This window comes from Amia ocellicauda, chromosome 1 (genome assembly GCF_036373705.1).
Source record: "Amia ocellicauda isolate fAmiCal2 chromosome 1, fAmiCal2.hap1, whole genome shotgun sequence".
Classification (NCBI taxonomy): Eukaryota; Metazoa; Chordata; class Actinopteri; order Amiiformes; family Amiidae; genus Amia; species Amia ocellicauda.
This window is the reverse complement of record NC_089850.1, coordinates 29,613,181-29,626,968: the sequence shown is the minus strand read 5'-3', so window position 1 is coordinate 29,626,968 and position 13,788 is coordinate 29,613,181. Positions and strand designations below refer to the sequence as shown.

Genomic DNA, 13,788 nt, shown 5'->3' with positions numbered 1-13,788 from the left:
GGCTGAGGTTTGCAAAAGACCACAAGGATTGGACCGTAGAGGACTGGAGTAAGGTCATCTTCTCTGATGAGTCCAATTTTCAGCTTTGCCCAACACCTGGTCGTCTAATGGTTAGACGGAGACCTGGAGAGGCCTACAAGCCACAGTGAACCCACTGTGAAATTTGGTGGAGGATCGGTGATGATCTGGGGGTGCTTCAGCAAGGCTGCAATCGGGCAGATTTGTCTTTGTGAAGGACACATGAATCAAGCCATGTACAAAGTTGTCCTGGAAGAAAACTTGCTTCCTTCTGCTTGGATAATGTTCTCCAACTCTGAGGATTGGTTTTTCCAGGAGGTCAGTGCTCCATGCCACACAGCCAGGCCAATCAAGGTGTGGATGGAGGACCACCAGATCAAGACCCTGTCATGGCCAGCCCAATCCCCAGACCTGAACTCCATTGAAAACCTCTGGAATGTGATCAAGAGGAAGATGGATGGTCACAAGCCATCAAACAAAGCCAAGCTGCTTGAATGTTTGTGCCGGGAGTGGTATAAAGTCACCCAACATCAATGTGAAAGACTGGTGGAGATCATGCCAAGATGCATGAAAGCTGTGATTGAAAATCAGGGTTATTAAACCAAATATTGATTTCTGAACCCTTCCTAAGTCAAAACATTAGTATTGTGTTGTTTAAAAGTGAATATGCACTTATTTTCTTTGCATTATTCGAGGTCCTACAACAGACCAGTTGTCTTTTTCTGCAAATATTTTTCTACAATATTTTTATTTGGAATGTGGGAGAAATGTTGTCAGTAGTTTATAGAATAAAACAAAAATGTTCATTTTACCCAAACACATACCTATAAATAGTAAAACCAGAGAAACTGATAATTTTGCTGTATATAGCTGTTCCAATACATTTTTCCATAAAATAACATAAAATACTTATTCCCATTTCATAGAAACAAGGATCAGTCTATTTCCATTGGGATCCGAAAGTAATTAACATCTTCATGTGTAAAGACAGGGCGTATGTGCACTTCCATGCTGCACACCTCACCCAACTGTCTGAGAGCTGTGTTTTTTGTTATGGGAAACCTGTCCAATATGATTACTCTCTTCTGTGTAATACATGCAATTGGGCCAAGTAAAGATTACTTTTTAAAATAATAAGACTTTTTAAATGACACAGACACCGCAGCACAATGTTAAAATGTATTCCCAAAAATACTTCTCACCTCAATTGAATAACCCCATGCAGACTCTCACACCAAGTTGCCAAGACAACTTTGTTTTGTCTCAATGTAATGGAAATGGATTAGGTGAATATCAGCTGGGTTTAGAATCTGTGCCTCGTTGTAACAGTGTAAGACTGTAAGAGTAAACTGAATGCACACTTAATGCAAATGTAAACATCAGGTGTTCTATTAATACAAATTGAACTGACCGAGTTCACTCGATCATTGCAATAGGAACACAAGTGAACTGAGTCCTCGGAAAACATGGAAATGAACCACAAAAACTAAACTGTGTGAACAACTAGTACATTGATACATAGTTTCAAAGCAAAACGAAGCATCCTGAGAATATTTCAAACAAACCCAGTGTGAATACTGCCTTTCTTAAAATGTTCTGTTTGTGTGTTAGTACGTTATTCATGGCAGTGATTTTTTATTTGTATTTCTTCTGGTTTCCTTGTCAAATTTGTTCTTTAGAAACTCTTAAATGGAAGTAAAATTAAATCTGGTATGCTTTCTTTTCCTCTGTCCCTCTCCCCTTATTAGACTCCCACGCACTGATTCCAGACATTTGGATTCGTGCACCTTATGGTTCTGGGCAGTAAACACAGCTGATGCTGTAAAATGCCTTACATTTATACTATATTGAGAATCTGCCTTGAGTAGATTAACACATACGAACCTTCTATCTTTGTTAGTCAGTTTGTGAGTGGAGCTACCTCTTAATTCCCTAACTAGTGCAATCTCTAGGTGAAAGCTGTTGATATCATCATTTAATTACAACAAAACAATGGAATAAGTAATCTGTTACATTCCTAGCAAGAGTTACATAACTGCCTCATTATCACTTATTTAACAACAGTACTTTCATATACCGGAGAAAAGAAAAAAAACTTAAATTTGTTAAAGCTGCATATTTCTGTTGTATTCCAAAAGTAGCCAGATTGCACCCAGCAGCAAACCTGGGGAAAGCAGGCTGGCACAGTAATAGGCTCTGGTAGCCTGCCTTAATTTAAGTTTGTTTATTGTAGCATTAGGACAACAATTACCTCAGTGATTCAACCCACTGATGTTGGTTTTACTAGAGTTTTGTAGTAGAAAATAAAGAGGTGTCCCATTTGGGCTTTGCACTAACAGCTGTGCTCATTACTGTGAATGATTACATAATGATACGATTGGCCAGATGGTAACATATTGTAATAAAAGTGCCTTTTCCTTTTTTTTTTTTTTTTTTTCCTACAAAATATCACCCATGTGCTAGATATCTGACAAGTCTGGTTTGCACTGGTCTTGGAGGTATCGCTTGGGCTTAGTAAATGGTGAAGGGGAAAAACGTGTCATTCATTTATGGCTCCAATACCAAAGTGAATGGAAAAAAAATTAACTGACAGGTTAACATGAAATAATCAGACCAGTCTCATGTTGCACCCTTTTGTATGTGTTGAACAGTTATGTCCCGTTGAATCCTGGCTAGGACTGCCACCTCACTGCAGGGATATAAGATTCTCCGTGAGTGATGTTGAGCTCTCTTTGCATTTCTAATAACACCTTTTTAGAAAGATTTTAGATTGTTTTTTCAAACGGTATCTTCAGCTCGCTTTTGTTTCTTATCATTGGTGTGTATGTCCCTCTAGAGGAGGATATGTTTGATGTAGTTAACTGTACTGTAGTGTATTATATCAGCAATGATGTATCTCTTGGCCTAAGAGTAAAGAGAGTATGCTTTAAAATAAATACACTACAGCTAGCAGCAGGGATGAAGCCTGAGACATCATATGAAATATATTCTGCAATAAATGACAAATGTACAGTGAGGGAAAAAAGTATTTGATCACCTGCTGATTTTGTACGTTTGCCCACTGACAAAGAAATGACCAGTCTATAATTTTAATGGTAGGTGTATTTTAACAGTGAGAGACAGAATAACAACAACAAAATCCAGAATAACGCATTTCAAAAAAGTTATAAATTGATTTGCATGTTAATGAGGGAAATAAGTATTTGATCCCCTATCAATCGGCAAGATTTCTGGCTCCCACGTGTCTTTTATACAGGTAACGAGCTGAGATTAGGAGCACTCTCTTAAAGGGAGTGCTCCTAATCTCAGCTCGTTACCTGTATAAAAGACACCTGTCCACAGAAGCAATCAATCAATCAGATTCCAAACTCTCCAACACGGCCAAGACCAAAGAGCTGTCCAAGGATGTCAGGGACAAGATTGTAGACCTACACAAGGCTGGAATGGGCTACAAGACCATCGCCAAGCAGCTTGGTGAGAAGGTGACAACAGTTGGTGCGATTATTCGCAAATGGAAGAAACGCAAAATAACTGTCAGTCTCCCTCGGTCTGGGGCTCCATGCAAGATCTCACCTTGTGGAGTTTCAATGATCATGAGAACAGTGAGGAATCAGCCCAGAACTACACAGGAGGATCTTTTTAATGATCTCGAGGCAGCTGGGACCATAGTCACCAAGAAAACAATTGGTAACACATTACGCCGTGAAGGACTGAAATCCTGCAGCGCCCGCAAGGTCCCCCTGCTCAAGAAAGCACATGTACAGGCCCGTCTGAAGTTTGCCAGTGAACATCTGAATGATTCAGAGGAGAACTGGGTGAAAGTGTTGTGGTCAGATGAGACCAAAATCAAGCTCTTTGGCATCAACTCAACTCGCCGTGTTTGGAGGAGGAGGAATGACCCCAAGAACACCATCCCCACCGTCAAACATGGAGGTGGAAACATTATGCTTTGGGGGTGTTTTTCTGCTAAGGGGACAGGACAACTGCACCGCATCAAAGGGATGATGGACGGGGCCATGTACCGTCAAATCTTGGGTGAGAACCTCCTTCCCTCAGCCAGGGCATTGAAAATGGGTCGTGGATGGGTATTCCAGCATGACAATGACCCAAAACACACAGCCAAGGCAACAAAGGAGTGGCTCAAGAAGAAGCACATTAAGGTCCTGGAGTGGCCTAGCCAGTCTCCAGACCTTAATCCCATAGAAAATCTGTGGAGGGAGCTGAAGGTTCGAGTTGCCAAACGTCAGCCTCGAAACCTTAATGACTTGGAGAGGATCTGCAAAGAGGAGTGGGACAAAATCCCTCCTGAGATGTGTGCAAACCTGGTGGCCAACTACAAGAAACGTCTGACCTCTGTGATTGCCAACAAGGGTTTTGCCACGAAGTACTAAGTCGAAGGGGTCAAATACTTATTTCCCTCATTAACATGCAAATCAATTTATAAGTTTTTATAAATGCATTTTTCTGGATTTGTTTGTTGTTATTCTGTCTCTCACTGTTAAAATACACCTACCATTAAAATTATAGACTGATCATTCCTTTGTCAGTGGGCAAACGTACAAAATCAGCAGAGGATCAAATACTTTTTTCCCTCACTGTAAATGATCTCCACACTTGTCCAGCCATACATCAGTCAGAGTTACAAGATGGGAGAATACATTGTCATAAAAGTACTGTTCGAGTTATATCTCCATACTAGTGTCAGCTTTTGACAGAAAGGTGTGCTATATCAGTAGGGAATTTGCCTTGTTTTTGTTCAGTTCCTTACTAATGCTGGGTCTTTCATGTTGTTCATCACAGTCAAAATTTCAATAAAGTGACATTAGACAGGCATGCAACATGGTTTTAGTTTTAGTTCTTATCTTAAGACATGAGAACAATCTTCTCTTCTTATTCTCATCTGGTGATGGAAAATTACTAGCCCCTGACTCCTTTCCACAGCATATATTCCCATTCTGACACCAAAAAGATCCCCTGTGAGTTGATCTGAAATCTGAGTTGAGGCTGGCTTTTTTCTGATTAAAGTAACAGCAGGTTCCAGACGTCAGGCAGTGAGTGTGTTAACTGACTAGAAGAGGCAAGAAATGGTCAAGTAGTTCCAGTCAAAGGGGTAACAGCAGGAAATTGTTACCTCAAACTGTCTCTGTTCACACGAGATTACAAGTGGCACGTCACTGGGTTACATCTAGTATGAACTGCTAGTTGGGGAACTGTTATTCCAGATTATTCCAAAGAAGGTACATAGACACAATGGTACCTTACACCTAAAACTAGAATATCATTAATTTGTGTCACAAGACTCTCAAGATAAGGGGTAGACATTTATTTTAAAGACTTTATAGAGAGTTTTCATATTTGGTTTTATATCCAGTATTTATACAGTGTTCATCAAATTCCAATGAATTCCACTTTTTGCATAATCTTTTGTGCACTCACTGTGGTTTCACACTTCCAGCATTTTTAATCCATTTAAATGTATTTTCACAGCCAAATCTCAGTATACTTTTTTTTTTTTTTTGAGAAGGTATCAGTTTTATATTTTCTTTGTATTTTTGTATACTATGTGTCCACAGTGACAGATGGTCATGGTCTTGTTATTGGAAGATTTTTTTTATAGTCAGCCAAAGTGTGTTGATTTAAAATAATTTTCAATAGATTATTAATTTATTTATTAATGTATTTATTAGCACACGCCCTTGTCCAGGGTGACTTACAAAATATCAGAGCAATACAAAGTGCAATATTACAGTGCAGTTCAGGCATAAATACATTTTACAAATTTAGAATTTACACAAGTGATTATTCAGTAAACAATATATAAGGTCTTACATCCTAGATTGTAAAAGTTGATAAGTGCACTTTAATCTGGTCATGTGTAATATATTGATTGACAAATCCAGATTTCAAACTGCAAATCATGTGGTTTTCACATGGTTCAACTTCAATCACTGAATGCCTAGGTCATGTGCAAAGCCTGGTGACAGTCACAGGTGACTCTAAAAACGTGTCAATCAGACAGATTGAAAGAATAGTTAAAGTAATCAACATTTTCATTCTAAATTACTTGTCTATGTATGCATAACATACTGTGTTATTTGTGACCAGGGATACTTTATTTTTGTATTTGTTATCTTGGCATACTGGTTAAAATTAATCGTGTTTCCCATTCAGCCAGGAAATGGGCTGCTTCTCTGCAAACAACCCCTTCGCACGTCCTGCTGACAGTAGCAGTTAAAGAAATGTATGTCTTTCTCCCTTGTGCCTAAGGCCAAGGCTACACTATTTTTTATTTCTATTCACAACACCGAAATTCAGGTGCACAACTGAACTGCTGTTGCTATGTGTGGCATGTGTTGCATGCACCTTGAAAACAAATGGGCAATTGTATTTAGTAATTTGAAAACGGTTCCTGCATGCAGAATAATTTTCTGCAGCTCCTCTAGACATTGTAATATTATTTTTTTTAATGTTGTTCTGTGTATCAGAGTGTAGCTCTGATGGTTTCATGATTCCATATTTTTGTCTTCAGTAAAATGTAAAATGCAAAGGTTTGGGCTGCTTGTGCTGAAGCTTTAACAGCAGTGGATACAAAATGTGCATTTTGATAAGGGAGTATTGTTGCATTATGGAATGTAGTGCACTACTCTTTCCGGAAGGCAATCTGTGCTTATGTGTTTGGGAGGGTTGTCTTTCAACATGGTACTTATCCTTAATGCAAAGCCTGTGTCAACGTAATATAATAAAATCAGAATCTTAAAGATCAAGTTTTGAATACGAAGCATCAGTAGTTCCGCACCCAGTGTAAATGTGAGATGGTGAACTTGACCTGGAATGATAAGGAGTATTGCCAGCTGACATATGCTTTAGAAAACTATAACCAAATGTACAAAAATGTCTACTGCTAATGGGTGTATTTGCAACTGTTATTGCGTAAAAGTAGGGGAGAAACCCATGTATAAAAAGTCAGTAAAATATACCCTCTGTTGTATGTGCTTTTAACAAAGTTGATAATGGCACCACAAATAAAGAACGGCTCATTCTACCAGTGAGTGAGGGGGACCACTGAGATCAGTTTGTCATGTTTGGGTTGAGGTCTCCAAAATGGTCTACACTTAGGATTAATGAAGAGGAAAAGTACACTTTCATTTTCTTTGTTACGTGTAAGTTGTAGGCTGTGAACTAAACATTGTTCTTGTTTCTCTTTCTGAAGACATTGGTTTCAACCAACTGAGTCTCTATAGTGATTGTTATGGCAACATTAAATTGCTTTGTTTAGCTCTCAAAAAGGAGACTCAGCAGTAACCAAAGTGTTTTCCCTGTCAAACACTATTTCAGCTATGTACTTACAGAGACAATGTTCGTTTCAAGTTTTAACATTTCGTCACATTTGCTGTGGCCTAACATTTTCTTGACCAGAGTTTAAGCGTACATATTACATGCAACACAATATGTTTCCAAGTGGTTATTTTAATATTTTCTCATTTGAAAGGTACATATCTGATTTCATTTATTAAAGTTTTGAAGGATTTAAGGTAAAACAATGTTATATTGAAGGATTTCCATTGTAGTTGTCAAGTCATCACTAATTAAGTAATAATTGTCCACATCATAATCAGGTTTGAAAAAAATATATAGAAATATTGGAATACTCAGTAGCCCACAATACAATTTCCATTTATTAAAAAAATCTTCTTCTTTTGCTAGTTGTGCAAAGGGAAATAATCAAATGGAGATTAACATCCACTGTTGTAACCTTCAGTCATATAAAAGTTCAGTCATATTTTGCCAATAAATGTAAGGCAGAGTTTTAATTCTACTTTGTAGAATTCTAATGAATAACTGAAATAAAAATTTAAAATGAATGTCAATTCCCTAATTGAGTACCATGTGCTTTTAAATACATAAAATTCCTATATTCTATAGTTGTATGTGTAGTAATTCTTTAATAAAAAATGTAGTTTTTTTATTTTTCTTATGGCCCCTCAATTATGAAAATACCTCATTAAACTGATCCAGTCGGCTTCCATTTGTAACTCTTGCTAATGTTTCTGTTTACAGATGTAATTCATGGAAATTATTGCCTGGCGTGTACAATTTTGCTGCCTTCCAAGCCCAAGGCTCACTGAAAGACTGCACCTGTTGACAATGGAGTTTGTTTAATATGTGCCTTTCTCTCTGAAGAAAAGAGCCCTTTTCTTGTCTTTACTGAAGGAAGGCCTGACCCTAGAACTCCAGTAAAACCATGTTATTTTGATAACACTGCAACATACACTCACCTAAAGGATTATTAGGAACACCTGTTCAATTTCTCATTAATGCAATTATCTAACCAACCAATCACATGGCAGTTGCTTTAATGCATTTAGGGGTGTGGTCCTGGTCAAGACAATCTCCTGAACTCCAAACTGAATGTCTGAATGGGAAAGAAAGGTGATTTAAGCAATTTTGAGCGTGGCATGGTTGTTGGTGCCAGACGGGCCGGTCTGAGTATTTCACAATCTGCTCAGTTACTGGGATTTTCATGCACAACCATTTCTAGGGTTTACAAAGAATGGTGTGAAAAGGGAAAAACATCCAGTATGCGGCAGTCCTGTGGGCGAAAATGCCTTGTTGATGCTAGAGGTCAGAGGAGAATGGGCCGACTGATTCACGCTGATAGAAGAGCAACTTTGACTGAAATAACCACTCGTTACAACCGAGGTATGCAGCAAAGCATTTGTGAAGCCACAACACGTACAACCTTGAGGCGGATGGGCTACAACAGCAGAAGACCCCACCGGGTACCACTCATCTCCACTACAAATAGGAAAAAGAGGCTACAATTTGCACAAGCTCACCAAAATTGGACAGTTGAAGACTGGAAAAATGTTGCCTGGTCTGATGAGTCTCGATTTCTGTTGAGACATTCAGATGGTAGAGTCAGAATTTGGCGTAAACAGAATGAGAACATGGATCCATCATGCCTTGTTACCACTGTGCAGGCTGGTGGTGGTGGTGTAATGGTGTGGGGGATGTTTTCTTGGCACACTTTAGGCCCCTTAGTGCCAATTGGGCATCGTTTAAATGCCACGGCCTACCTGAGCATTGTTTCTGACCATGTCCATCCCTTTATGACCACCATGTACCCATCCTCTGATGGCTACTTCCAGCAGGATAATGCACCATGTCACAAAGGTCGAATCATTTCAAATTGGTTTCTTGAACATGACAATGAGTTCACTGTACTAAACTGGCCCCCACAGTCACCAGATCTCAACCCAATAGAGCATCTTTGGGATGTGGTGGAACGGGAGCTTCGTGCCCTGGATGTGCATCCCACAAATCTCCATCAACTGCAAGATGCTATCCTATCAATATGGGCCAACATTTCTAAAGAATGCTTTCAGCACCTTGTTGAATCAATGCCACGTAGAATTAAGGCAGTTCTGAAGGCGAAAGGGGGTCAAACACAGTATTAGTATGGTGTTCCTAATAATCCTTTAGGTGAGTGTAGATCTGCAGTGTGTGTCATTCAGTAAATCATGCTTTAATACACTTGTTTTTAATGGGCATTTAATTGGTTTGAATTCTGCTAGTTCTGCTTGAAACTAGCCCTACAAGTTTTCTAATACAAGGCTGAATAATGGGTACAGTAGTATATGTTTAATGTGTAATGTGATCACATAATGAGTGGCAGCTCAGTGACCACACACATTCATTCCTGGTTTGCTACTTTTGTGTCTGATTCTCCCCCAATTGTTCCCTGTACTGAGGACTTTAATGGCCATTGAATTATGAGCAGAACTACAGATTTTAATGGAGGTTTACAAAGCTGAAAGTCGTTAAGCACTTGCTAATCACAGCAAAGCATACTAATTATCTAGATATGAAATAAGAAACTTCAATTTCAACTTCTGACACAGAAGAATCAGGAGAGAGATGATGCTCTCAAGGAGCTCCTATGACAGAGTTGCTTGGCTTTAACAGGAGGGAAAGAAACAGTTATGCAAGAAGATCGTAGAACCTCACAGATGTATTATATGCCGTCATGTGACACAATTCAAATACTCAGTCCTGAATGAAAGGAGAGAGCGACGTAATGAGATCAATAACCCCTTCAGACTGTGTTCTGCTGGAGAGGAGAAACTCACCTTATTTATTTAACAAATGAAAGGGCACAACATCAATCTGTTGTAACCCAGATTCCAGAGCCTCCTGGCTGCAGGTAATTAAACAAGACGACAAATGACTGGGGAAGGTTAGCTACGTGCTCCACAGTTACTCCTCCCTTTTATTGTCCGAGTCCAGCCTGTTCTCGGGTCTTCTGGAGTATTCTCTCCAGTCACCATCATACAGAGGACTCTATTGAACTGGCATGGTTTAGCTACAAATGCGTTCACCGTATTTGTTTTTTAATGTTATTTAACTTTTGAGATCTGGGTTCTGTGAATATATTCCCCTTATTATTTCTGCTGTTAAGCCACTTTTATTCCCCTGTTAAGCTAAACAGATATGTTTGTAAAGAGTGTACCTTTTTAGTTATGGGTTAAATCCAGTAAAGTTATTGGGGTCTGTTTTACTGATACATCAGTAGTACCCCCAGTAACACTTGTCAGTCAGTAGTGTGGATACATTTGACCTATAACCCAATATTTTGCAAAGGCCTCACAGTGTATTAATATAAACTAGGACACTGAGACTTGCATGTACTTTCTTATTGTCACGTGTTGTTTGGGATGGTTTTTTTTTTTAGAGAGGGAAGCTTGTGGCAGATAAAAATAAGGACTTTCAAAGTACAGGATGCCCACTGAACAGTATGGCTTTGCAATGCATCTTTCATAGGGCACATTGGTATTTTAAGCATGTACTCATTTTAACATTCTGTAAATAAACTCATAATTACTATTTTGCACTCTCGGCTACACAATGGCTAGGTGAAACAGTCTGGCTCTCACACACTTTCCAGTTCAAGCTTCGTATGTGCTTGATATTGAAATATTAACCTTACATAGACCAGCATGGTGACTGAATTCAGGGTAGTTTGGGAATGCAGCGAATCCCACACAAGTGATACAATTAAATAGTGCTGTCAAATATCATCCAAAGTAACATACCTGGTCTGTCAGTTAAGCAATCGTACGTTTGAAATACATACAGATGCCTTTATCTGTGGTGACTTATGGTTTTAACAAGCGCTAACCTATATTGTTCTACAGAGTATTACAAGGGTCTCGGCATCTGCACATTCCAGTCACTAGAGTGAAGGTCTAAGAGAAGATCTGACCCCAACACCGAGGCAAGAGGGCAGAAAGAGCGAGCCAGGGCAGTTGGACACCTTAGGATGACATGATTAAACGTTATGTAGAGGATGAACAGAATGGATATAGGGAGGGATAAAAGGCAGGAGACAGTAGCAAGCTGGCACAGAGAGCAGTGTGTGAGGACCAGCATCTAGAATTGAATACGGACAACAACATGGAGACAGCAATTGCTTTGTTTGTCCATATTAGTATTTTGTGGAATTAGGAAATGGTATGAGAGACTATAAGCATGAAGAGCCCATTTTGTCTGATATGCCTTGAGCTGCAGTACTAAGCCGGCCTCCCTGCTGAATTAAATGCTGGTTTCTAAAAGGGAATCGTTTCATCTTTGGCTCTGACTCTCAGCAGTGGCACTCCCTGGTTACAACAATAATAATGATTATCATAATAATACATCAGTGATACTCTTACTAGAATGTTGTCAAATTAATTGTTAATTCCTCAAGGTCTTTGCTTTTCATACCAAATAAGGCCTAATTGCCAACAAAAATATGTTCTGATTCATTACTTTTTCACAGCAGTGATTGATTTGGATAACCTTTTACTCCTAAAATGAAGAAAGATTTCACTTATACAAGCAATGGGACAATTAGCATGTTTTGTGAATAATAGTAATGATTATAATTGTTTTTTGTGGCAAAATATCTTTCCTGTATCGTGGCCTATCTAGTTAGGCCAGAGTTTGTTTTTTTTTTAATTGATCTTTCTTACTCTAAAGCCATGAGAGAAGATCTGCAAGTGAAAGGAGGGGGGAACATACAATTACAATTATTATAATTACAAATATAGTATTTAATCATTATGCAACCAATGTACAATTAACATAACATTACTGTGTACAGTGTAGATGGACAGGTTTAGTGTAGAATCATTTTTAATTTGGTTTGGCCTGGTCTTGTATTAAATAATGTCAGCTCAGTCTGTTTGATGTAACTAATGGGGTTGCTATGTTGACGTAGGAGATTAATGTCTGTCGCAGCTATGCGAGATCTTCAGTTCAAACAGGTTTACTGCTGAGAATCCAAAGTTCATATTACAGCTGAAAAACAGGCAGAGGCTGCCGACAGCGCAGTAAAACATGCCCTGCATAATCACGCCATGATAATAGAGCTCCCTGAACAAGGACATCTCTGCATGTATGGGACCATTCTTGTGAACAACTAAATACAATAGAGAATAATGTTGTGGGCCCAGTATTTGCTTCCATTTGATTTTGAGTCTTTCTTAACATTTCTAGTGCAGCAAGAGAAGTTAACCTCTGTGATCTCTCCCTGATTCACTCCTACAGTGCATCTCTGAGGCACTCTGGGATTGAGGGCATGGCTATGTGTGGGCCAGGGAATGTTATCACTGCTGTTTTGTGTGATCCACGCCATGATATAATGCATTACTGTGCTGGTATATGTTTGCCTTTTTGGAGGGAATTAGTATTTCACAGGATCCTAGAGAAGAGAACTGCTGGAACTTACTGTCAGTTGAATCAGCATGTCATAATAACACTCTCCCACCCCCACCCCTACTTCTCTGTTACAGGAATCCTGTGTCATATTTTACAGAAGACAGTATTTATGAGGTTCAGCCCCCGAGAGTGCACAAGACAACGAGGGAGATCTTTGAGAGCCACATCCAGACAGGGGCGGGCCTGGTGCAGACGCTCTGCAGGGAGGATGTGCTGATGTACCGGGAGTATGTCAAGAACAGGTGTATGTAGCAGCAGATAGGACAGGGGACAGAGATCACCTGCAATAATCCAGCAATGTGCGTGGAATAAGGATCTGCTGTGTCAGAGAGCCCTGTTAGTGGCAAAGACTGTTTCCTTTATATCTGTCGCAGCTCCCATCCTTCAGTCTTCAGGCCTGATTCACCACATTAATGGGTATTTTGTACTTAAAGGTTAATTCTGGTGTTGCTACTTTTGTTCTAAAATTATATTATTTGTATTTATTTTTTCTGACTGTACATTTTCCAACACAAATAAATGGAATTATCTGAAAATTGTACAGGAAGATTGATTTTTGTTTGGTATCTTTCTTTAAGAGTGGAATGTTAAATAATTTTCTGTCTGTGAAACCACAGTGTGCATACAGTATACAGTGGGGGAGAAAAGTATTTGATCCGCTGCTGATTTTGTACGTTTGCCCACTGACAAAGAAATTATCAGTCTATAATTTTAATGGTAGGTGTATTTTTGAGGTTTCGAGGCTGACGTTTGGCAACTCGAACCTTCAGCTCCCTCCACAGATTTTCTATGGAATTAAGGTCTGGAGACTGGCTAGGTCACTCCAGGACCTTAATGTGCTTCTTCTTGAGCCACTCCTTTGTTGCCTTGGCTGTGTGTTTTGGGTCATTGTCATGCTGGAATACCCATCCACGACCCATTTTCAATGCCCTGGCTGAGGGAAGGAGGTTCTCACCCAAGATTTGAAGGTACATGGCCCCGTCCATTGTCCCTTTGATGCGGTGCAGTTGT

The 13,788-nt window shown here is 39.3% G+C and overlaps 1 protein-coding gene across 2 annotated transcripts in view; it reads left to right on the top strand.

The window, feature by feature from the left end:
• The window catches only part of fig4a (FIG4 phosphoinositide 5-phosphatase a), a 76,649-nt gene extending 63,325 nt beyond the window's left edge, over positions 1-13,324 (top strand). For both annotated transcript variants that reach the window (XM_066701218.1, XM_066701209.1), the window contains one exon: positions 12,852-13,324. In XM_066701218.1, the coding sequence (XP_066557315.1) occupies positions 12,852-13,029 (178 nt within the window). In that variant the 3' untranslated portion in view covers positions 13,030-13,324. The remainder of the gene's footprint in view (positions 1-12,851) is intronic.
• The last annotated feature ends 464 nt before the right edge of the window (positions 13,325-13,788 follow it).